The 23995-nt window shown below is 52.5% G+C and overlaps 1 protein-coding gene across 4 annotated transcripts in view; it reads right to left on the bottom strand.

Annotated features, from left to right (window-relative positions):
- Positions 1-3509: 3509 nt before the first annotated feature.
- The window catches only part of TBC1D2 (TBC1 domain family member 2), a 42340-nt gene continuing 21854 nt past the window's right edge, over positions 3510-23995 (bottom strand). For 2 of the 4 annotated variants that reach the window (XM_027105395.1, XM_027105397.1), the window contains 8 exons: positions 21655-22050; positions 17792-17902; positions 15590-15777; positions 14018-14494; positions 8107-8227; positions 5612-5797; positions 4715-4836; positions 3510-4081 (listed from right to left, as the gene is read on the bottom strand). In XM_027105395.1, the coding sequence (XP_026961196.1) occupies positions 3874-4081; positions 4715-4836; positions 5612-5797; positions 8107-8227; positions 14018-14494; positions 15590-15777; positions 17792-17902; positions 21655-22050 (1809 nt within the window). In that variant the 3' untranslated portion in view covers positions 3510-3873. Of the gene's footprint in view, positions 4082-4615; positions 4837-5611; positions 5798-8106; positions 8228-14017; positions 14495-15589; positions 15778-17791; positions 17903-21654; positions 22051-23995 lie in introns of all 4 variants that reach the window. The other 2 variants (XR_003432586.1, XM_027105396.1) reach the window with 2 other exon arrangements.

The following is a 23995-nucleotide window of genomic DNA, read 5'->3' as shown; positions in this document are numbered from 1 at the left end:
TCCCGTTGCAGAGCACAGGCCCCGGACGCGCAGGCGCAGCGGCCATGGCCCACGGGCCCACGGGCCCAGCCGCCCCGCAGCATGCGGAATCCTCCCGGACCCGGGCACGAACCCGTGTCCCCTGCATCGACAAGCGGACTCTCAACCACTGCGCCACCAGGGAAGCCCTCTCCTACTGTCTTTTAAACAGACTCATCCTTCTTTCCAGGGTCGGTACCAATGTACCTCCCCAGCACGTCATCCTAGATCCCTGTGGATGTGCCCTCCCAGGGTTGTATCTGCATCTTACCACTCTGTGCCATGACGGTAGGTGGCTGGGGCTGTTTTTGGGGAAAGGCTGGTTTGACAGGGACCTTTCTGGGGGCCATGGACATATGGACTAGTGGGCTAGAGGGGAGGCCATTAGAGGCCTCTGCAATAGACACAACCTGGGACTCTTCCTAGAGATGCCATGTTTATATGTGTGTTCTTTATTCTCCTGTCCCTTCCATCCCCCTAACCCTGGTCCATTTGATGAAGGCTACCCACTGACCATCTGAACTGCACACATGGGGAAACTGAGGCCAGAGCGAAGATGACCTATCCAGGGGTCCCTAGCTAGGAAACACACATAGGTCTGGTTCCAAAGTTGGGCCCATCTGCTAGCACCTTCTATTGGGCCTTATTGCTGATTGAGATGGGCCAGAAAACCAACACCTTCCTGTGTCAGCATGGCCTTTGTTTAATCTGCCATGTGTGGGTAAATTTCTTGTGGGTGACCAGAACATGTGTGTGTGTCTGTGTGTGCGTGAGAGAGAGGGTGGCAAGTTCTCCTCTACCTGCCCAACATGGAGCTTTCTGTACAATATGGTCCTGTGCCCATGGCAGATTGAACTGAGAAATAATGAGGGGACAGCAGCACCTGGGAGGTGAGGTTCTGAACATGGGGGAGAGGACCCTGAACACAGGTATTCTGTAAAAGTGAATGTGCATCTCCCACTTTAGGGTGGGGGTCTTCCATAGTGCCCTCCCTCCTGTTTTGAGGAGCCCCTTTATTCATGAGGATATTGCCCCAGGAAGTTTCCCTGGGAAATTCCTTTCCCCTAGAGAATGGAGCATGGGCCTGAGCTCGCTGGGGGCCTAGTTGGGAGAGGGATGCTTTGAGCTAGAGGGCCCACCACCTGGGGTAGGGAGGTGGAGCTGGGAGGGATCAGATCCTCCAGCCTGGGAAAGCAGCAGCCCCTGGGGATGGGGGCGACAGCTGTGGTGCAGGGCCAGGAACCTGACACCAGGGGTGGGCCCCAAACGCCTTTCAGGAAGAGTTGAGGGAGGGTGGGCAGGCTCCCTGGGAGCAGCTGCACCCCAGACATTCTTGGGGTTCGGCCACCCCCACCAGTTCCTGCTACAGCCTCCCTGTCAGGTAGATGTTTCTTCATTTTCCTTTGCCTGGAGCTATCCCCATAGGACCTACACCACTCAGGAGGCCATAGGCTAGACTTGTCCTTCCCCCTGGGGGAGGTGTTCTAGGATCCAGAGAAGGCGCCGTGAGTTTGGAGGAGCCCTCCCTGGTTTTGCAGTTAGCAGCCTCTAAGGCTTGAACATGGCTTAACCACTCAGTGGCTGTGTGACTCTAGGCAAGTTAGTTAACCTCTCTGAGCCTCGTCTCCTCATCTGTAAACTGAGCTTGGCCTGGAGTGAGCAGGTGTTGTAAGACAGGCAGTTCACATTCTTGCTCTGGCTCCAGCTCCCGGCTCCAGGGCTGGAGGCCCCCTAGTCAGTCCTGATTGCCTGTGGTCCCCAACCCTGTTGGTGTAGCACAGTACCCACGCCCTACAACAGGCTGAGTGTGGGACCCAGCGCTCAGGTGATTCTGTGGTGCAGCCAAGTAGGAACCAGAGGTGAGCCAGTGCTGGTCAGCTGCAGAGTACCACCCCTCTCAGTGGGGGAGGAGGAGGGGGTAGATACCCAGCTTTGGGCAGAGTTTCTCCTCTGCCTGGGAGTGTGAGTGGGAAAGATGGAGGAGGGGGAAGACAAGTGGAGGAGGGGAGAGATGAGAGAAGGTGGAGAGGGGAGAGGTTGGGGGTGGGCAGAGGAAGGGGAGAGAAGGGGGGTGGCAGGCGGGAGGGGAGAGGAGGGTGCCCTCTAACCAGCAGCCCCGGTCTGAGCTGGGATTGCTTGCTGTATTTTTGCTGAGGAAGGAATTTGATTTTTAAGGCTAGAGTCAGAGGGACCAGCCGGACCTAGTCTCTCCTGGAGCCTTGGGCCTTTTCTAGACCTCAGGCCCTCGTGGTGACATTTTCTTCATGGAAAGGGTACTCACTGCCCAAGGCTGGATTGACTCTGTGCCAGGCACCAGGCTCAGCACCAGCGTCATCTCCTTTCATCCTCCTGGAGTTCCAGGAGGCCAGAGCCCTTGTCTCTTTGGTGATGGCCCTGAGGGTTACAGCCTGTTGCGGTGTAGCCAGGACGCCCCCCAGGCTGCCCTCAGACCACCATCATGCTTCACAGTTACTGTTTGGTGGTGAAAGGGCCTCAGCAGATGAAAAAAGTTTAGCAAAAATGAGAAAGGCCATCAAACCCTGGTGTAGGGTGTTCACAGGAAACTAGGCTGCCCAGCAGCCCTCGTAAACGTGGGAGGAAAGGAACCCTGAGGGTCCCCACCCCAGGGCTGGGGGGGAGTGGTGGGAGGGAACCAGGCGTCTGGTGTGCCAACCCCTCCCTCAAGTTCACACCAGTGGGCGACAGAAGGGCCTGTCACTGGTCCCCAGCAATGGGTGTGGCCGCCCAAGCCCTGACAAGAGCCTCAGATCAGAGCAGGAGGTCTCCCTGTGGGAATCCCCACCCCAGCCCTTCATAGCACAGATGGCTGAGCTCACGGCTATCCCGGCACAGGCACAGGCTTTGCTGAGAAATGAGCTGCCTCAACCCCCTGCCTTGAGGGGAATGGGGGAAGCCTGTCTGCTGAGGAAGGGCCTGGAAGAGCCCAGAAGAACTGGAGCTGAGTTCTGCACAAGCCAGTCCTGACTTGGCAACAGGCTGCAGGCTCTGTCCGTCTCACCACCTGTTCCTCTCCCTCCCAACCACCCAGTTTTCAAAGAGGTGAGTTTTCTTGCCCCAGACTCTGAATTTGGTGGTGGGAGATCAGAAGTTGGGCACCTAACCCCGGGCTTTCAGCCCCTACACCAAGTTCCTCTTGGTAGTGGACAGGGGTTTCCCTGGGAACACCCTCCCCACCCGCTGTCCCCCTGATGGGCTGTGAGGAGAAAGGCGAGGGCAAGTGCAAGGCTCAGGATACAGGCCTTGGAAGGTGGGAGTTCAGAACTGGAACAAAGGCCCAACCAGGACTGGAGAGGCGCTGTTGCCCAGCAAGACGGAAGCCCTAACTGCACAGCTTCTCCAGGAACCAGGACCGGCCCTGCAGAGATGCCAAGAGAAACAGCAGCCAGGGACGTCCCGGGCTGGGAAGGCCCTAGTGGTGGGACACTCTGGAGCCCTGGGCCCGCCCAGGAACGACTGGTTACTGAGAATCGTTTAGGTTCCAAAGCTTGTGAACTATTTCCAATATTTACACTGTCATACACAGATAAAACTTAGAGAGTGTTCAAGGTTACCCTATAAAGACAGCACTCTTGCTTGTCTGGGTGCTAAAATGCTCTGCAGAGGAAGTGAGGAGGGGTGTATCCTGGGTGTGTGCTCATGAGGAGATAACCCAACCAATGGTTTCAGGAGCCAATGTTCCAATGGGGAGACTGAGTTCCAGAGAGGGGAAGGGACTCGCCCAGGGTCACACGGTGATGGGGCTCAGCGGGGCCTAGACCACTGCTCCATGGCTGTCGCCCTGTGGGTCTGCCAGCCAAGGGCGGGAAAGGGCTTTGGGGAGGGCAGGTAGCCAAGTCAGGGCTCCGCCTCTCCCTCATCCTCGCTGGTGCAACCCTCGGGCACTGCAGGGCCCTGGGCTGCCCGGGTCTCCAAGTACTTGGCCTTGAGCTGCTCCAGCTCGTGCAGCTCAGCCTCCAGCCGCTCCCGGTGGGCCATCCGCAGCTGGCGTAGCTGTTTCATAGGAAAGGGGTTCATGTCGTTGAAGGCGATGTTCATCAGCTTCCTGGGGGGAGAGCACAGTCACAGTCACCGGGTGTCCCAGGCACCCCTGCATTCATTCTGCTCATGCAGCTGAGGCCCCTTCCAGGGAGGAAACAGTAAATAGGAAGACAATTTCCACCCAAAGTGACAGGTACTGAGGCAAGAGGAAACTTAGCACTGTGGGAGCTCTAACCCAGAAAGGAAAAGTTGGTCAGGGAAGGCTTCGTGGAGGAGGGGACAGTGAGCTGAGTTTTGAAGAATGAGTACAGGTAGGCCAGGCAAAGATGGTGGTGGTGGAAGTGGCAAGGAGGCATTCTAAGTAGAAGAACCTGCAAGGCCAGAAGCCCAGAGATGGAGGTTGTCCTAGGAACTCAAATAATTCTGTTTGGCAGGATCATAGGGCATGGGTGTTGGGGGCAGGAGAAGGTGGGCAAGAAATGAAACAGCACGGAGGCCCTGCACGCTGTGTTAAGGGGGCAGACAGACGCCAAGGCAGTGGAGCGTCCCTGAAGATTTCTAAGCTGCAACGGAGGATCAGAATCGCTAATGAACCTACCTTTGGAAACACCAGCCCCCTCTCTGCTCTGTGTCCCGGAGGGATGCATGCGGGGTGGGTACGGTGGAGGGGCAGGGTGGCCCAGGAGTGCGTTCTCACCGACTGTTGCAAATGGTCTTGGTGAAGAAGCGCAGGTACTGGTAGATCTCCAGGCCATCCTGCAGCCTCAGGATCTCCTCCTCGTTGTACTTGAAGATGGCCAAGGCATAGCGGAATACCACCTGGGGGGTAAAGTGGGGGCTCAGGAGGGGGCACAGGGAGCCAGGGCAGGGAGTCCCCAGCAGGAGCAGAACCCACACCCCCAGGCGCTGTGGAAGGCCCTGGACAGGCTGCAGAGGTTGAAGGCCTGGAGGAAACGTGCGGGGCAACACCAAGGGGGGGTGGACTGGAAATCCCACAGGGGAGCACAGCTTGGAATCTGGGGATGGGGACTGTCCTGGGACCCTGGGCCAGGCATTGCCCCTGTTGGACCCAATGGCGGGTAACACTGTCTTTACATGGGGCTCCAGTAGGAATCGAATAGAGACACAGATCCGAGGGCACTTGGTGAACTGTGAGGTCAGCCACCATGGGGAAACTGGGCGGAGGTCAGGGGAGGGCCTGCCCCTGGTCTCCTTGCGAGGTAAGGGGCAGAGCTGGGACCAGATCCAAGTGCCAGCCTCCCAATCTGGGGCTCAGTCCAAACAGGAGGAAGAGACGGCAGGTGATTGAGGGGCAATGGACAGAATAGCGATGCGCCTCCTGGTCATGCTTGTGCCTCCTCTCCAGGGAAAGGGAATCCCCCCAACTTCAGGACGCATCTTCAGAGGCAGAAGCACCACTTCCCCTCAGGGGTGCAAAGTACTTGAGTTTACAAAGCCACGCTCCCAGGAGAGGTCCTCCATGGCCCTGACAGGTGGGCTCTGTCCTCCCACTGTCCAGGGGCAGAATCGAGACCCAGAGGATGCAGGGACTTGCCCAGGACACTCCTGCTCACCACCCCCCGCAGTGCCCTACCTTGGTGCCCTCGTAGAGGAAGGCATCCCAGACCTGGAGGAGGATGTTGCTGATAAGACTGTCTGCGAAGACTACGAGGAGCCAGTTGAAGGTGACGAAAGACAGGTCCACACGGTGCTGCCCCAGGTGGGCCATCAGTTTGGGCAGCTTCTCCAAGAGGAGGTCCTGCAGCACTCGCTGGTCCACCTGCAAGCCGAGAGAGGGCCTGTCAGCTGCTGCCCTGTGGAGGGGGCTGCCTCCGTCCGGTCCACCCCTGCACACCCGGCTGGTCCACACACGGCCCCAGGCTGCTCCCAGTGGGTCCTGCCCCACCTGGGGGCACAGAGCGCCCGGAGAAGCTAGAGCCCAGCCTGGCCGGGAGACAGGTCGCTCCACTGGCGAGCAGCCTTCCAGGTTGGAGCTTTGATGCAGAGGTCTCTGTGGACTGTAAGTTCTTGGCCAGTGGAGTTTTGGCTCCTTTGTCCCCCAGGCTTGTATTGGCTGACACCATGGCCGCTTCCCTACACCTGTTTTGGGACTGATGCACAAGATGCTCAGGGCAAGGTCCTGGGGGCCGGTGTTGGGGGAGCCACACCTGACATCAGGGGGCGATGCTGCTGGGTGATAGCTGCTAATGACCTCTTAGTGCGGTCACATCATACCTCTGTCCTTGTTTCACTGGACCCGGTTGGTCACTGCCCGCACTGGCTCCTTCCCTGCCCCAGGACACGGTTGTTCTGTGGCTGCCCCCACTTCTGTGACAAGCCCGTTTTAGGCTCCTCTTGCTCTCTTTCTTGGAACTGCGGGTTTCTCAGCCCTCTCCCTCCATTTAAGTTTTCTTCCAGACTTAGCTCTTGCTGTAGCAAACACCCTCTCCCTTCCTTCCCTGCCCTGAACTCCAGGTCTGCTGTGCAGGCCAAGAGTCCAGCTCAAAACCTAGGGTAACTCACTGAATCTAAGATGCCACTGAACCTACTGAAGGATGTACAGATGAACTGATATGATGTCTGAGATCTACTTCAAGGTCGTCAGAGTAGGAGGAGTAGGTGTGAGTATAGGTGAAAACAGTACTGGCCACCCTGTGTTGATAATTATTGAAACTAGGTAATGGATGCATGGAGGTTCATTACACTTTCTCTGTTTTTTTGTACATTTGAAATTTTCTGTACTCAAAACAAAAACACCATAGTATATTGGTTATACAACTCACCTCAATTCCAGGGAGATGTTAAAAAGTGAAAATAAAATATTTGTAAAGTGAAATATTTGTGTATTTCCCAGCCTGCCTTGCAACTAGAGGTGCCATGTGACACAATTCTGGCCAGTAAGATGTAAGCAGAAGTTGCTGGGTCCGGAAAGCTGTCTGAAAGGGAGCCAGTGCCTGTCTTTCACCTTCTGCTTCTTTCAGCCTAGACCATGGCCACAGTGCCAGAGAGGGTGCAGCCATCTCACGACCACGAGGTGACCAGCAGGAGGATGAAAGTCACATGGCAGGAGCCTTCAGCTTTCTCATTATCTGAGAAAAATAACCCCCCATTTAAGCCACTATTAGGTTGGGCCTCCCTGCCACACAGCAAAACACAATCCTTACCTGATTCACCACCTATTTCCTGATGACTCCTAAGTCTTGATCTTCATCTCTGATCTCTCTCCTTACCCCTCCACCCAGGTGGGCATCCCAGAAGGAGGAAACAGTGTTGGGTGCTCACAGTAGAAAAGGACAGGATGGGTGGGCAGGTAATGGCTTGGTAGGTTTTGAGGGGGAGTGAGACAGTTCTCCCTGGGTAGCATCTCTCCATAAAGCAGACGCACTGATACAGCAAGAATGGGACAAGGGGTAAGGAGGGAGAGGCTGGAGGGTGGAGGTGGGAGGTCTGAAATGGTTTCGCATTTACACCTCTCAACAAGCCCAGGAAGTAGTGTTACTTCCATTCAAAAGCAGGCAAGCCTGAGGTTCAGAGAAGTGATGCCACTTGCCAAGGCCAGATGGCTGGTTTCTGAAGGGCTGGCTCTGAACCCAGCTCCACCTGACTCCAGGGCTGGTCTGTGCTCAGAGGGCAGTGGAGGGGGTCATGAGATGATGGAGGTAGCTGTATTTCTCAGTAGGTGATGATACGTGTGTGTGAAGCGTCACTGTCACCTCCCATCCTCCCCGTCCCAACTTCCACCCTACCTGACCTCTGTTTTGAAATTCTTGACTGGCAAACACCAGTCAAAATCTAGTAACACTAGATTTTCTCCTCCTCCCCTCCATAGGATATCCACTGTTTCTAGTGATGTAATGTCCCCACTGGAATAACAACAGTCTATCGTGTGGGCAGGGCCCCAGCAATTCTCAAGGCCATCAGCTGACTGGAACGTCGCAGCAGTCCCAGAGAAGGGTTATTGGCCCACTGTACAGAGGGAGAAATGGAGGCCTGAGAGATTCCTGACCTTTCCAAGATTCACTAACTTGTAGGAACAATTCAGGGGCACCAACCTGCATGGCCCCCAAGTCCCCTCCCTCCCCTGCTCACCTGGGATGCCAAGAGTGTCTTGCTGTAGTAATCAGCTGGCATGATGGTCTCCACAATGGCCACCAGACACCAGAAGGCACTCTCCTCCTCATCCAGGACCAGCAGAGCGATGGCCGCCAGTCTGGAGTGGGAGGGAAGGAGGCCTGGAGTGACCCACAGAAGTCACAACCAGGCAGCCCACGGCAGGGGTGACTCCCTGGGGGATGTCCTGCCCAACCCCACTGTCTAACCAGGCTGGTGTTCCTGGAAACTGGGGCGAGATGAACATGCTTTCGAAGAGGACTACCTAGGGGATTTCCAGAGCAACTGGGATCATCTTAGAGCAGGGCCTCTGGAGTCTTGTTGCTTCCTTGCTGGGTGACCGTGGGCAAGTTACTTAACTTCTCTGAGCTTCAGCCTCATAATAATCACAGGACTGTTGTAAGGATGAACAGAGTAAATACATGTTAACTGCCCAGCACAGTGCCTAACACGTAGTGAGAGTGCTTTATAAAGGTTAGCTATCCTCATCTTAATATTCATGGGCTTTGAGACCTTGGCAAGTGTGCTAACCTCTCTGCGCCTCACTTTTATTACTTGTCAAGTGGGGTTAACAGTATCCACCTCCCAGGACTGTGAGGCATTGAGAAGACAGACATACAGCATCTTGCTCACTGTCTGGCATGTACCAGGTGCTCAATACTCGGAATTCTTTTTCTCCTTTGCTTCCCCTCTCCCCTAGAGTTATCATGAGGCTCTAATGAGATCATGGATAAGAAAGAAGACAACCCACAGTGCTGAGCAGGGATGTCTGCCTGGAAGAAGCACCGTTTTCTCTCCTTCCCCCACCTTCCCTGGCAGGTCTTGTCCAGGGTGAATCCAAGAATACATTTCCCAAAATGTACTGGTCTCTCAAGATGCTAGGTGAGCACATGGTCCCATATTCAAAGATGTTGGGGAACACTGCATACTCTAGCCCCCTTTTAGAGGCTTATGACATACATATCTTAACAAAGCCTCTTAGAAATCTCACGTTGACAAAGCCCCACATGACTAATACAGGGCTGCCTAGTGGGGCTGTGCACAGTGCACCCGCTGAACACCCTCAGGGAGCTGCCGCTTTCAGCACGGGGCAGCCTCACACTCTCAATGGACTTAAAGAGCACATTTCATTGTCAGATATTCATGCTTCTCTGGGCTCTTACTCGGTTGGATTCGTGACCTCCGACATCTTCTGAGGTTTACACTTTTTTTTAATAAACAGGGTTTCTGAAAAGAAAAAAAGAAATCCTTTTTCTCTCCCTAGTGGATTGGGAAGGTATTTCTCTCCACTCTGGCTAAAGTATTGTTACAGACCGTCCTTAGTTTAGCTGAGTGGATAGAGAGAACAGTTACAGGTCTCCTGGAAATAGTAGGCTTTGGCCTCTCAGAGATGGGAAAGTGGGAAGGCCTACAGAGATTATTTAGCTCAGAGAGAGCAAATGGGATGCACCAGCCAACACTCTCTTTGTCTATGCCCAGGGCAGACGTAACTAATTGATCATGGTACTCTTTCCCACTGAGTCTGGAGGCTGCCTCAGAAACTCACAAGATAAGGCTCCAGGCAGCTACTTTCTGCTGGTCATCCCTGGCCATTGCAGAGACAGGAAAATCGAGCCCCGCAGAGCAACAGTGACTTGTTCAAGGTCACACAATCAGTTGGTGGCAGAGGACTGCCAAAGTCCAGCCTGTTCTCTCTATCTTACCTCATTCCACTGTTCTCAGTCCAGGACTGGGTGTCAGAATTAGCTTCGATTTCTGCTCACATTAAAAGGTCAGTGATTTGATGTGTGAGCCCGTTGATAATGTTCAGTGATTTATACTATTTTTAATTTTTGCACACAATCCTGAACCAGTAGGATAAAGCTTTTGTGTCAGAAAAGGAGGTTTAATCCTGCTAAGATTCCACCCATGGAAGGCCCTAAGCAAGGCCCAGGGCCTTTGGGAATGGATACCACTGTTTCTGAGAGTCCCAATAATGCCACTGGGGGCAAGGGTATGACACGAGCTCTGAATCCAGGAATGCTCTCAATATGCTTGGTGGGATACTCAGGACCCCTCTGGTGGAGGAGGCCAAAGGACCTTGTTTTTACTTCCATGAGCCTTGTTTCCAAATCATATTGCCCTTAACCTCTCAAAGACTGGTCTCCCTGAGGATGCCCAGGCCATAGGTTCTCATTTACAGTCACAAGGAGGTTCCTTGGCCTGTATCTCAGTCTTTGGGCTTAACTCCTGAAGGACAGATCTGGGAAGCTGCCTCACCCTCAGCCAGCCTCTGCTTTCCGCCCTTGACATGTACCGGCCACCCCTTTCCTGACTCCTTCGCAGGTCCCCCTTCCTCTCTATGGGCCTTACCTGTTGGTGTTTGGAAATTTGTTAGGGCTACTGAAAATTTTAGATGTGTATTCCTCATGACTTTTTCACTTTTTGGGTGTGTTTTAATGCTACAGAAATAATAGCACAAACACAAGAATATCTGTGGCAGCATTCTTATAACCAAAAAAAAAAAGAAGAAGAAGATTTACATACTTTATGGTGCATATGGTGCATTTAGACAGTGGAAATTGAATCTCTGTTAAAAAGGATGCACCCGGGCTTCCCTGGTGGCGCAGTGATTGAGAGTCCGCCTGCCGATGCAGGGGACACGGGTTCGTGCCCTGGTCCGGGAAGATCTCACATGCCGCGGAGTGGCTGGGCCCGTGAGCCATGGCCGCTGAGCCTGCACGTCCGGAGCCTGTGCTCAGCAACGGAAGAGGCCACGACAGTGAGGCCCACGTACCACAAAAAAAAAAAAAAAAAAAAAAAAAAAAAAGGATGCACCCAAGAGAAAGGAGAATATACATCCACACAAAGACTTGCCCAGGAATGTTCATGGCATTATTCATAATAGCCAAAAGGTAGAAACAATCCAAATGTCCATCAACTGGTTACTGGATAATCCAAGTATGGCACATCCATGCAATGGAATGCTGCTTGGTTAAAAAAAGAACAAAACACATGCTACAACCTGTATGAACCTCAAGAACATGCTAAGTGGAAGAAACTTGATGCAGATGACCACATATTTTATGACTGGTATATGAAATGTCCACAACAAGCACGCTCATAGAGACAGAAAGTAGATATGTGGTTGTTCAGGGCTGGGGGTGGGAATTGAGAGTGACTGCAAATTGGCACAAGGTGTCTTTTAGGGGTGATGGAAATGTTCTAAAATTGGATTGTGGTGATGGCTGTGCAACTCTGTGAATTTACTCCAGATCATTGAGTTGTACACTTAAAACCCGTGGGAAAAAAAAAAGGTCAGTGATGAGAGGCTGCTGGCACTCACTAGGGTGCTAGCAACTGCTCAGGGCTACAGCCAGACTCTAGCTGAAGACATTCAGGCCCAAGTAGGTCTGCAAAGGAGGGTGATGTAGGAAAGGAAAAACTACTTTAAATCCACTTATATTTTAGAGCGAAATGGATTTTAAAATTTTGCTCTGAATTAGCATTAAATCATTACTATGATATCTGTCTCCCTCTAAACAGGCTGGGTTTTTTGCATAAAAGCAGGTTCTGTCCTCGAGAAACCACACATGCAGTTCTAACAGCCGCCACTAGATGGCAGCACCCAGACAAGTGAAAGCGGCTGCACAAGGGCCTTTGAAAGAATACAATGCACTCTCCACATTTAAACAGGCTCTATTACAAATAATCTTCTATTTAAAGCAATAGTATGAATATCTGCCTAAATGCCAATAACTATAGCATTCAAAGAAAGAAGTAAAGAAATACCTCTGGTTTTGGTCTCAGCTGTTCCTATATACCCCTCAGCAACTTTTGGTGCTGCCTCTTTCCACATAGGGAGCGGCTTCTTTCCTTTCTACATGGCTTACCTTAAGATCCCCTCCTGCTTTGGGATCTTCCCCCTGCTCCTTCAGTATAGATTAGACTCCAAAGCCCATATGTGGCTAGCTCCATTCCTGCTCTCAAAAAAGGTTATATTTGATCAGGAAAAAAGGTTTCTGAGTGCCCTCAGCACACTGTCTGCTACAGCTCCTATTCTGAGTGAGCGCAGATGGTAGGAAGAACCAGGTCTGGGGTCCGGAGACCAGGGTTAGCAGCCCATGCATGGTGAGGCCCAGGCAGGTTCCTTAGCTTCTCAGACCCTCTCTTATCTCACCTGGCAATGGCGGGCACGAATGCTCACCTCGCAGGGTTTTCCTGAGGATTAGATGACATCAGGTATGTAAGTACCTGGCATGCAGGAGGCCCTCATTACGTCTTAGTCCTACCTGACCTTTGCACGAAATGTACAAATTATTCATACAGTCTCAGAGCTCCTAGCTCCCTTCAAATCTAATCTTAAAAAGAGGATTCAAAAATTTTGTGCCTTCTGGATTTTAACATGTTCAAACAGATGAGAAGCGTGCAGGCTTCTGCTCAGCTGTTAAATGAATGAATTTCTATGGACATCTCCTGTAGCGGACGTTTAGAGCAGCATGAAATCTGAACATGTTTTCCAAGGAGGCTTAGACTGAGAGGCATTACTGTTCGGGCTTAACTCTGAATTCCCAGTAATGGTACATGTATATGCTCAATTTCACCCAACTTAAGCTGGAAAAAAAGTATCAAAAATATCTATCCTTGGGAATCATTCAAATTTGAGTAGGGACACTGAATATTTATTCTGTGTTAAGTAAATGTCACACACTACCTGAAAAAAAGAGCAGAATGACTTATGTAAAATTTGCTTGAGTATATATGTGTTTAAATTAAGCTGAGGCGTGGGATAGGGAGCATGGGAGGGAGATGCAAGAGGGAGGGGATATGGGGATCTATGTATACGTATAGCTGATTCACTTTGTTGTACAGCAGAAACTAACACAACATTGTAAAGCAATTATACTCCAATAAAGATGTTAAAAAAATAAAAAAATGAAGTATTAAAAAATAAATAAATAAAATAAAGTTGAACCGAAACTTGCTTTGGGAAATATTTGAGATTATGCCACCTCTATCGAGATAACTGGGGGCAGCCACAAGAATTCTCCAAAGTACTGGCGGGGCAGCCCTACCAAGTCACCCCACCCCACCCCCAGCTCCTATCCCTTGTCTCCTGCTGTTGAACCAGAAGTAGAAATTAATCCAGGCTGGGACAGATTCCTTCCTTTGGGAATTTAGGCCTGAGACATGAGGGTATCAACAAGTGGATTGCTGAAAGGCTTGACTTAGGGGCTGAGGACGCTGTTCTACAGCCCTGGTGGGCCCTAAATGTCCAAGGAATGACAGACAGTGAGGCTGGTCTGCTGAGAGAGAAGGAAGCAGCCATGTGTTATGAGAGAGGCCAGAGACCACGCAGCCCACAGAGGGCTGCACAATCTCAGGGGACAGAGTCCCCCTGGAATATGGCATGAATAGTGCCCCTGGCGTTGTGCTGTGCTATGGCCCTGCTAGACAGAGCGGTTGCCTTGGCTTCCGAAGACCATCTATCTGGTCCCTAGCTCTATTTCCTTTTCCTGGCTTTTGGGAGCTTCCTGTGTAACATTTACAAATTCTCTTTTCCTTGGGCTCCTCTGAGTGGATTTTGTTTAAAGCAATGATCCCTGACCCAGGCAGTCATGCAATACGTGAGCTGGCTGTGGGCTATACAACCCCAGCGGGCCCGCTCACGTGCTCTCTATGGAAGTGGCACCACCCTGAGGACACATCACAGGAGAGGGCACGGGACGAGGAGCCTGGGGCTCTGGCCCAAATCTGTCTTGAACACGTCCTTTCACCTGCTTGTCCTCACCCATATGGTGGGGACCAAGCCTCCTGGGTTGACCTCTCTGGCTTCTTGGGAGGCTCCAGAGAGACAGAGAGGCGCCCTGGAAGGCAGAGGCTGTGCCCTCACGGGGGCTGTGTGGCTTACCTGTTTAGGCCCTGGCAGTAGCCGATGGCGGGGTTCTGCCAGGAGAAAGCCAGCAGTACCCGGCGGAGCCTGTCAGGGAAGCTGGAGGCGGGACAGGTGAAATGCTTGTTGCTGGGGAAGGTCCGGTTCAGGTCCAGCTCGATCTGGCGTGCGGCGGGGTGCTTGCAGGCCTGGCTCCGGCTCAGTAGCTCCTGGTAGCGGCCGGGGCCCTGCAGGTGCTGGACACGGAGGCGGACCAGCCATTTCCAGACGCGTGGGCGGTGCTCGCGGGGCACGCCTGCCCGCAGCAGCTGCTTGATCTCCGCCGAGGGGGCCAGCTCACCCAGGGCAGCCCAGCGCTCCCGCAGCGGCTGCTCCACGGCCTCGTGGGCCAGCAGGTGGTGGGAGTGCACTTCCAGCACCTGGATCTTGGCCAGCAGCCTCAGATCTTCCACCTCATAGTTGGGTACTGTCAGGAAGCCGTACTCGTCATACTCGCTGCCAGCAAAAGCCTGTGTCAGCGACATCTTGCAAGGCCCTTCCCCAGATAAGGGGCAGCGGGGAGAGGGTGGACCCTGGGCAGGAAGCCTGCCTGCGCTTCACTGCAGGTTGGCCATGTAACTCTGGGCAGGTCACTTCAGTGCTCTGAACCTCAGTTTGCTCTGTACAACGGGTATAGGAACTCCTTGCTCTGCCTCATGAAGACCCAATGAGATCCTCTGATGTAAATTGCTAGGGGGCTAGACAGTGCCTGGTACATGGCAAGTGCTGAAAAGATATTTGCTCATTCATTCTGTGTAAATATAAAGGACCCTCTTATTACTCCATGAAGCCTTAGGCCCAAGAAGTCCTCTACTGCCATTACAGAACCCCACTTCCACAGCCAGTAAGCCCAAGGACAGATGGGCAACAGGAAGCACCACCAACAAGCAGAAACAGGAGAGCTGGGGACCCATTCAGATGGCCTTTCATAGAGTCAGCATTTATTGGCCCCTATTATGTGCTCTGCCTGTGCTACCTCATTTAATCCTCATGATCCTGCAAAGCAGGGATCTTAGCCCGCATCTTATGGAGGCTGCATATGAGGCTCAGAAAGGTAAAGTGACTTGTCCAAGGTTACACAGTGAGAAAGCCAAGTCTGGCTCCAAAGCCTGGGCTCTGGCCACTGGACCGACCATCCAGCCTCTAGGGACCTTTGACCCCAGCCACAGCCCCTTCTGTATATTTATCTGCCCAGGTCCACTGTGCTCAGCAAAGGCTTGGCTCAAAGGAGGCAGCTGGCTTGTCTCCCCTCCTCCCATCTATGACAAACACCCCTGGGAGGCAGCCTGGGGAAGTGGAAGAAACAGAACTCTGGAGGCAGGCCCACGTCAGATGCACTAATATGTTGTGTGGCCTTGGGCAAAGGGCTGCCTCCTCTGAGCCTGCGGTGCCTCTCAGCTGTAAAATGGGGCTCATTTCAAGCACATCATCACTAATCCGGAGGTACAAGGAGGTAAGCATGTGCAGGGCTCACACACGGTCAGCAGCAACTGGTAGCAGGGTGGCTGGTGGCCCCCAGGTCATGAAGACCCAGCCCTGCTCTGGGCTCACCTGATGGGGCTCAGCACAACGCTGTCAGCTGAGGCCTCGCTGGCTTCCCACTGCAGCGCCTCCTGGATGAGCTGCCTCAGTAGCTCCGAGCACTCGCCTGCCTCGACCCCCACGGCCTCCTGCAGCCTCCGCAGCCCCGCCAGGTACTTGCTTTCCACCTGGCAGTTCTTGGCTTGGAGGTAGGCACACTGTGGGAGGGAGGGGTGGGGCTGGTCAGGCCACCTGGTTGGGCCTGGGCCAGAGGCCTGAGGCCTGAACAGCTTTAGGCAGTCCAGCCCTTCTTCTAGCGCTCATCTCCCATCCCCCCGCCCCAGCCATTCATAGAAAGGAAAGGAGAAGAGTCCTGAATCCAAGAGTTTACAGCAAGGCAGACAGGGCTCCAGGCAAGAGAACCAGGCCCAGGGCTGGGGCTAGACTCAGAAAAATGAGGGGAGAGGTGGGCATTGCCTGCAGTCCTATCCTAGATCAGTTACTGCAGGCTGGGTGCTCTATGGCAAGTTACTTAACCTCTCTGTGCTTTAACTTCTTCATCCGAACAACGGGGATGATACAGGGTCTGCCTCAGAATTCTTATGTGTGACTCTAGATGAGCCAATGTATACAAAGCCCTTCCAGGGCACTTGGCGCAGAGCAAGCTCTCTGTAGGAGGTATACCTGAGCAGTGCCCAGGGGATGGATGGACATGGAGCTCTGGACACTGCCCTTGTGCCTTCTGCCACCACGTGGGCTTTTTCCATTTCTCCAACACACCACCTCTCTCCCACCTCGTGGAACACACACTGCACATTCCCTGCCTGCCTACCCCCGTATCTTCCTTTCTTTGTATGCTTTGTGATATTTTGTTGAAAACTGGACATCTGAACCTAATAAGGTAGGGTGGAATTAATTAAAGAAAGCTCAGCTAAAAAAGTCCGGCCAGGCCTGTATGGGGACCTCTCAGGCCCTGCCACAGGCATCATTAATTTCTCCAAACAGGAAGAGACGTTCACCTACATCTCTGACAAGAAGCTGCCTCTACTATCCAGCAGGAACAGGAAAACTTCTCTCCACGCCAAGACAGCTCAGCCAATCAGGCACTGTAGCAATCCAGCCAATGAGAAGCCTCCATACTTGGGACTCCTAGTTTCCGCCAATGGATTTTTTGGTTATCACAGCCCCTCCCAACCCCTTCCTTTTCCCTATAAAAAGCAAGTTCCCCTCCCTTGTTCCCTGAATCTGCCTGTGGTTCACCATAGTTCAAGTATCCCAAATTGTAATTCCTCTGGTTAGTCCCGAATAAACCTGCTTTTGCTGGTAAAATAACTAGCTATTATATTATTAAAAATGCCAATGTTAATTCTGGAAATCAGATACTCCTTCTTACCTAGGGTTTGCTGTTTTGGTTTTTGGTTTTGACTGTTGTAGGCTGCCTCTGTGCCCAGGATCAGCCTGAGGTATAAACTTAAGCTCCTCTTAGGTCTTTTCTGAGGCTTTCCCTGGGCATGCGTGGTCACTTTCTAATTTCCCCCATATTTGTGGCGGTTTTGGAATGTAGAGTTAATACCTGGCTCGCAAAAGGGGAAAAAGGGGGGGCTTCTGTGGTGGCGCAGTGGTTGAGAATCTGCCTGCCAATGCAGGGGACACGGGTTCGAGCCCTGGTCTGGGAAGATCCCACATGCCGCGGAGCAACTAGGCCCGTCAGCCACAATTACTGAGCCTGCGCGTCTGGAGCCTGTGCTCCGCAACAAGAGAGGCCACGATAGTGAGAGGCCCGCGCGCCGCGATGAAGAGTGGCCCCCGCTTGCTGCAACTAGAGAAAGCCCTCGCACAGAAACAAAGACCCAACCCAGCCATAAATAAATAAATAAATAAAATTTAAAAAAAAAAAAGAGAGAAAGGCTGGCTTTATTAAAAAAAAAAAAAAAAGACAAAAGGGGAAAAAGGGAAATACAAAGAGGGGGAAGGCCTTTAAACCCCCTGGCAGTTACTTTAGGGGGTGGGGGCTTGCAGTGGCTGCCTGCCTCTTCCCCTCACCTCTGTGATCAGAAGCGGCAGTCAGCAGAGCACAGATCCCTGATATGTGGAAGACAGCTCATGAAGGGCACGGTCCAGAGGGAGAGCAGTCAGGTCATGAGGAGAGAGTTGAGCCAGTGGTGAGGTGGTGAGAGGACTGGAAGGGTGGCTGGGGACAGAGAGGGCCAGAACAGGGCTCTCGTGCCTCACCTTCATCAGGAGGGCCTTCTCCTTCTCAGCCACCTTTCTCCAGATCCTTGTGACCTGGTGGATCTCGGAGTTGAGAAAGCGGTTCTGGGTCCGGTATGCTTCCATGTCATCCTGGAGAAGAGAGCAAAACATTTAATGAGCTGAACCAGAAACATCTCCCTGGTCCTCACTCTCAGATGAGCTGCCAACACCTTCTTCCTTTAGAAATTTCCAATAATGGCAACAGAAAAGGAAGTCTGAAAGAAAAAAAATAATAGTGATAGCCCCCTTCTCTAATCTTGATGCCAGCATGACATGGTGGAGAGAGCATTAAGCCTGGACTTCAAGTCCTGGCTTTGACTTCCTGGCTGGGAGGCCTCACTGGATCAATCTGACCCTCTCCTTCCTCATCTGTAAAAGGAGCAAATACCAACTACCCCACTTGGCAGCCGACTAAGTGAGGTAACGTGCACACTAAATACAAGGACCAAAACAGAGAAAACGTTCAAGTAGTGTTTGTTTTTTAAATAAAAATATTTTGTCATATATTGGTGATCATACTGAACAATTTTGGGTGAAAATTTTTTACTTAGTGTCACTTTGTAAATACTTTTCTATGTTGCTACAGAAGCTTCCCAATGATAATTTTTAATGTCTGATGACTATTCTATTAGGTGAGTTTACCATAACTTAGACATAATCCTTCTCCTGTTGCTTTTTTAGTTTGAGCCCTGAGTGTTTTTGTTTGGTTCTTTTTTGGGGGGCTGTGCCATGTGACATTCGGGCTCTTAGTTCCCTGATTGAACCCATGCTCCCTGCAGTGGAAGCGTGGAGTCTTAACCACTGGACCACCATGGAAGTCCCTGGTTTGTTTCTATTATGAATAAAGCTGTAATGTTTATATCTGAGCCTAGAGTTTTCCTTTTGCAAGCTGTCCAGGGGAGGCAGTATGATCTTCCTGCTGGGGTATGCAAGGAGAAGCTGGCCATGCACTGGGGAGGGTCAAGCAGGAGCCTGAAAGGAGTAGCCGCAGCTGCAGCTATGGCTCTCAATCTTTATTCTGATTGGATGGACACTGTGGGAACAATGGACAACACATGCTCACAGTGATACCTAGCAATTCCAGGGCATTTACGAATGGAAACTCAATCCCTTTCTCTCTCACTCAAGAAAATGTACTGGCCTGTAGGTAAGCATGAGAGACTATTGCGGGTACGACTCCGGATAGGCCCTGATTTATCAGGAAATTAAGAACAGCACGCCTCACCCATGGCACTTCAATATCAGGGATGGGTCACTTGTGTACAGCTCATAGGCCGTGCTGACCCTCTTCATTCTGGCCAAGATCCCTCCCAGCTCAGAAGCTCCAATTCATGTCCAGGGGCTCTCCAAGGCTTTGGATGTGTCGCACAGGGCACCCTGCTTGCAGCCCGGACAAGGAGGGCAGGTACAAGCGCCCCTCAGAGCAGCCGTGGGCCTGGGTGGGGTGGCATCTGGGCAGTGCCTTCCCGTTCACTCATTGCCCTACCTTGAGTGTTCTTGGCTCAGAACTGTAGGGAGGAAAAAGAGAGAGCTCCGAGATGAGAAAAGCCACGTGACTGTCACCAGTGAGGCAAAGGAGGAAAACATAACTGGAGAAAGGGGACAGGGAAGAAGAAAGTTTGCCCTCCTGCTTTCACAGGGACCAGGGACCTGGGAATCATCTTTGGGAAATGCCGTGTGGACGAGCCCTTGTGCTAGTGGGGAAGGCAGTGGATTGGACGTGGGGACACCTGGGGTCAGGCTGTAACCCTGCTGCTTGTACTGTGCGACCTTGGACCAGTCCTTTCCCCTCTCCAGGACTCGGCCGACCGTGCCAGAAAATGAGGGGGCAGACTAGATCTCTGAGTCTTTCCGGCTCTGATATTCAAGAAGTCAGTGATTCTGTCCTCACACTGACAGTTTCAACAAGGGGGCATTTCCTTAAAGCTGAGTGTCCTTAACCACAAGGGCAAGTAGGAAATGTGAACATGTTCTGTCCCAAAACTTAAAAACAGTGGAGTTTTGATGGGTCTTCTATTTTTTTCTAGATCAGAGACCTAAAGGCTAAAAAATAAGGGAGTCTAGTACATGCAACTCCTATCAGAAAACACCTCCAAGGTGTCAGCTGCAGGACTGATAGCTTTCTAACAACCTCTGAGGAGCAGCTGTAAACGTAAGCATGGTTGATGTGAATTGTACCCAGAATCTCTTCGTATCTGGGCTCACTGATAAATTAAATTCCTGAACATGCAAACTCAGGGGCACGCTCAGTCATTTAGGTGAGTCCATACTTCCGGGCAACTCTCTGAGACGGTCTGGAGGCACCCAGCGAGGCACTTTGACCCCCATGCTGCTCTACTGGGACTTCAACAGTGGATTCCAGCAGGATGGGCACAGAAAGAAGACACTTAGCAGGATAGAGCAGGGTAGGAAAGCAATCTCATGGAAGCAATTTTCACTGCTGTGTGAGGGACTCACAGCTTTCTGACAACCTAGCTTCATCTGCATTTGAAAGGTTTTGTTTTCATTTTGCACTCAAAAGAATCTCTGATTTTAGACGAAATAAGGGAGAAGGTTCAGAGACTGGTTATACGCTTTTTCATGCTGAAAGAAAGGGAAGGGAATCTGGATTTCATGTCATCTTCCTTTCCCCTTCTAACAACTCTGTTTGTAGGACTGGTTAGGCCATGTTATATAAAGGTGAGATAACTTGCCCAAGTCATACAGCTAGCAAGAGGCAGTCTGCCTGACTTCAGAGCTTGGGGAGTGGCCACTATACCACACTGCCCACTGGTCTCTCAAAAGCTCCCGGATTTCTCTCTTTCTTCCTTTCCCCCTCTTACCCCGTCTGACAGCAGTTCTTTGATACAGCGGCACAGGATTTCCGTGGTAATCCGATGTATACTCTTGTGGCTGTGGGTGCGAGGGCTGGGGAAGGACTGACTGGGGCTATGTGGCTGCCTGTAGGGACGGTGGGTTCTAGGCGCACCTATCCCCAGCTCCTGTCACCACCCTCCAGAGAGGAGGCCGCAGCCCGCGGCAGGTATCACACTTAAAATAAAGTTCCTGCCCCCTGTGTTGCAACTGGTCCCTGTGGGATGGGGTGGCCTTTCCCGGGTGAAAGCCACACCCTGGGCAAGGGTGAGGCCGGGATGATGGTGGTGGCTGGAAGGGCCACAGAGGCTGGAAGGCAGCAGAGCAGACAAGACTAGTCAGAGAGGTGAGCTGCAACCCAGTTCCAGTCCCCCCACTTCCTCTGCACACGGTCCTGGGCAAGTTACTTCACCTTTCTCAGCCCTGGCATTCTCATCTGTAAAGTGGGGAGCACATAAGCAGCTACCTCACCAGGCTGGTGCGAGGACTAAGTGAAGTGATGAAAGTAAAGCACTTAGGACAGTGCCTACCACACGGTAAACAATCTGTAAGTAGGAGTAGCGATTACTGTCATTATCACGAGCAAGTTACAGCCAGCCACAGGTCACTACTCATGTGTAGGACCACTGGGGAGGGCTGCTGGGCACCTCGGGGGCTCCTGAGAGCATCAGCGTGGCGCTAAAGGAGGCTGAGCAGGCCAGGCTCCAGAGCGCTTAGGAGTTCTGACTCCATCTTGGGCTCTTTCATCTCTACTTTGATGATTTAGAGATACCTTCACTTTTCAGCCTAGGATGTCATGAAAAGGTCAAATTGCATTGGGTCTACTGGTTAAGAATGTGAGGAAGCGTGTAGCAACATTTCTATCAATGTCTGTTTCAGATGTGAATACTCCAGTATTAAGGGTCATCCCAGCTCTGTCCAGAAAAGCCTTGGGGTCAAGAGCAGTGCCTTCCCCCAAGGCCCCAGGGCCTGGAGGGAGGGGTCCCTACCTTCAGGTGCTCCATCTTTTCCTGTTGGCTCAGGAGGTCCCTGTCAGCTGCATCTGGGGGTGCAGGGGGCTGGTTGGGGGGATGCATGAAGTCCTGGGTGACCTTCTCAGAGAGTTTCTGGATGACCTCCTGCTTAGCCTGGTTCTTGTCCAGGAGCAGCTGCACGTGCTGCCGCAGCTCCTGCACCTCCTGCTCCCGCAGGCTCGCCGTCTGCACCAGGCTCTCCCGCTCCTGTTCCAGGGCCTCCACCCGCCTGCCCAGCTCCGCGATCTGCCGCACTTTGTGCCGCACCAGCTCCAGCCGGTCCTTGTCCTCGGCTGCTGCCAGGTACGCACTGGACACCCTCTTCTCCTGCTGGGCAGCCTCCAGCGCCTTGTGCAGGATCTTCACCAGTTCCTGCAGGGGAAAGGGAAGAGCCCGGTAAGCTCGGGGAAGGCCTATTACGTGCCAGAGGTGAGGCAGAGGCTGTCATCAGTTCTCCTAAGAGCCCTGAGAGGTGGCGGGCAACATCCCCTAGGGCATCACTGACCAGCACCCACATTCTCTTTTTCTACTCAGAAGAGTTTTAGTTGGACACATGGTTCCCCAGCAAAGGACTACATTTCCCAGCCAAGCTCATAGCTCGGTGTGGCCAAGTGACTACTGTGCCCAAATGGGATATGAGAAATGCTGTGGGCAGCTTCTGGGTCATGCCTTCCAAACCACTGCGCACGTGCTCCCCTGGCCCAGTTCCCTTTCCTCCTGGCTGGGAAACGGCAGGAACCGGAGCAGCCAGGCTGGGCTCACAAGCAGAAGTTGCAAGTTGAGGATGGCACAGTCGCCCCACCAACTCGGAGCTGCACACTTCACTCTGGATTCTTCAATGTCAGAGAGAAATAAACTTCCAATTTGTTTTAGGCCACAGTACTTTGAGGCTTCTGCCCATTCCCCAACTAATATGTCTGTTTCAGAAATGAACAAAGTGAGGCCCAGCAGAGTGGAATTTAACTCCAAATCATCCAGACACTGAGCATCCTGTGCTCGGTCAGTAATGAAAGCAGGGGTGGCAGCGGCATGGCACGTGGGCGTGGCTCTTCCTTCTCACCCCTGAGGCAGACATCACTCATCAACCTCAGCACTCTTTCCCGGTGAAGCCTAGCTGAGGCCTCAGAATCCTTCTGAACATGGCATTCAAGCAGTCACTACCAATCGAGCTGAGGTGGCATTAGAGAAAACAAACTGGCAATCCTCACGCCTCGCCACACACCCAGGGCCCACGCCTCAGCCCATCCAACAATGCCTGCAAGGCAGGTGCCAAGAAGCACCTGGGAGTTCAGAAGCAACGGCTTCGATTTATTCCTTGGCAGGGGCAGCCGATTCATGTGGAAATTCAAGGTGTGGCTCCCTGTGCCTTCAAGCTTCCAACCTCCCCAGCATTCAGGGACCTGTCCTGCTCCAAAGCAGGTATGTGAATTCATTCAGGACCAGGATCAGCATATCAGAAGCCAGACAGCCCAGCAGCCAGTCCCACGTGAACCTGAACCGCAGACCCGGCAGTTAGGGCCTTTAGCTCACACTGCTGTGCTCCAGGCCAGTCTCATGTGGAAAAGCGTGGTTTCCTGGGGACACATTAACTGTATGCATGCCAAAGTGTTTAAATAAATGATTGGCTGGATAGGCTGAGAACAATTCCATTTTGGAGAACTGCCCAAAATCATGACTTCATTTCAGAAGCTAACGATAAGACCAAATTAGCATACACCTTCCGAAACCTTGGTACTAGTGACTGTCCCTTCTCTGGTTCTCTCTCTTCTATCCATCCATCTAACCTTTATCAAGCACTCACTCAGTGCCAGCCGCTGGGACCCAGAGAGGCGCCGGTCACAGTTCCCACACTCAAGGACCACGAAGGCTGGTGGGAGCAAAGGTGAACCACTGTCACGGAATGATTTACCGTGAGAGGGGGAAGCAAGGATGTTTGTGGGGACTCAGGGCAGCAGGCGATGACTTCTGCCTGGGGCGGAGGCCGGGGAAGACCAGTACATTCCACAGAAAGGCGGAGCAGTTTAAACTGATCCTGAAGAATGAGGAGGGCCAGTGAGGTCAAGCAGCAGGTGGGAGACAAGGGCAGAAAGTGGGAGCTGAGGGTTGGGAGGGCTTTCCAGACGAGGCTGAGCCAACAGCTTGAGCAAAGCCTCAATGGGATGAAGGAACAGGTACGGAGCTGTGGGTCCTGGGTGTGGCAGGAAGGTGGGGAGGGGCGGGTGGCTGCAAACCGAACTGGCACGTCAGGGATTTAGAAGTCAGCTTCCCAGGGCGGTACTGACCCAGATCAACATTCCTGTGGCTGCAGGATAACTGA

Source organism: Aethalodelphis obliquidens, unplaced genomic scaffold (genome assembly GCF_003676395.1).
Source record: "Aethalodelphis obliquidens isolate GAN/ISIS:26980383/991018 unplaced genomic scaffold, ASM367639v1 scaffold7, whole genome shotgun sequence".
Lineage (NCBI taxonomy): Eukaryota > Metazoa > Chordata > Mammalia > Artiodactyla > Delphinidae > Aethalodelphis > Aethalodelphis obliquidens.
This window is presented reverse-complemented; position numbering and strand designations above follow the sequence as displayed.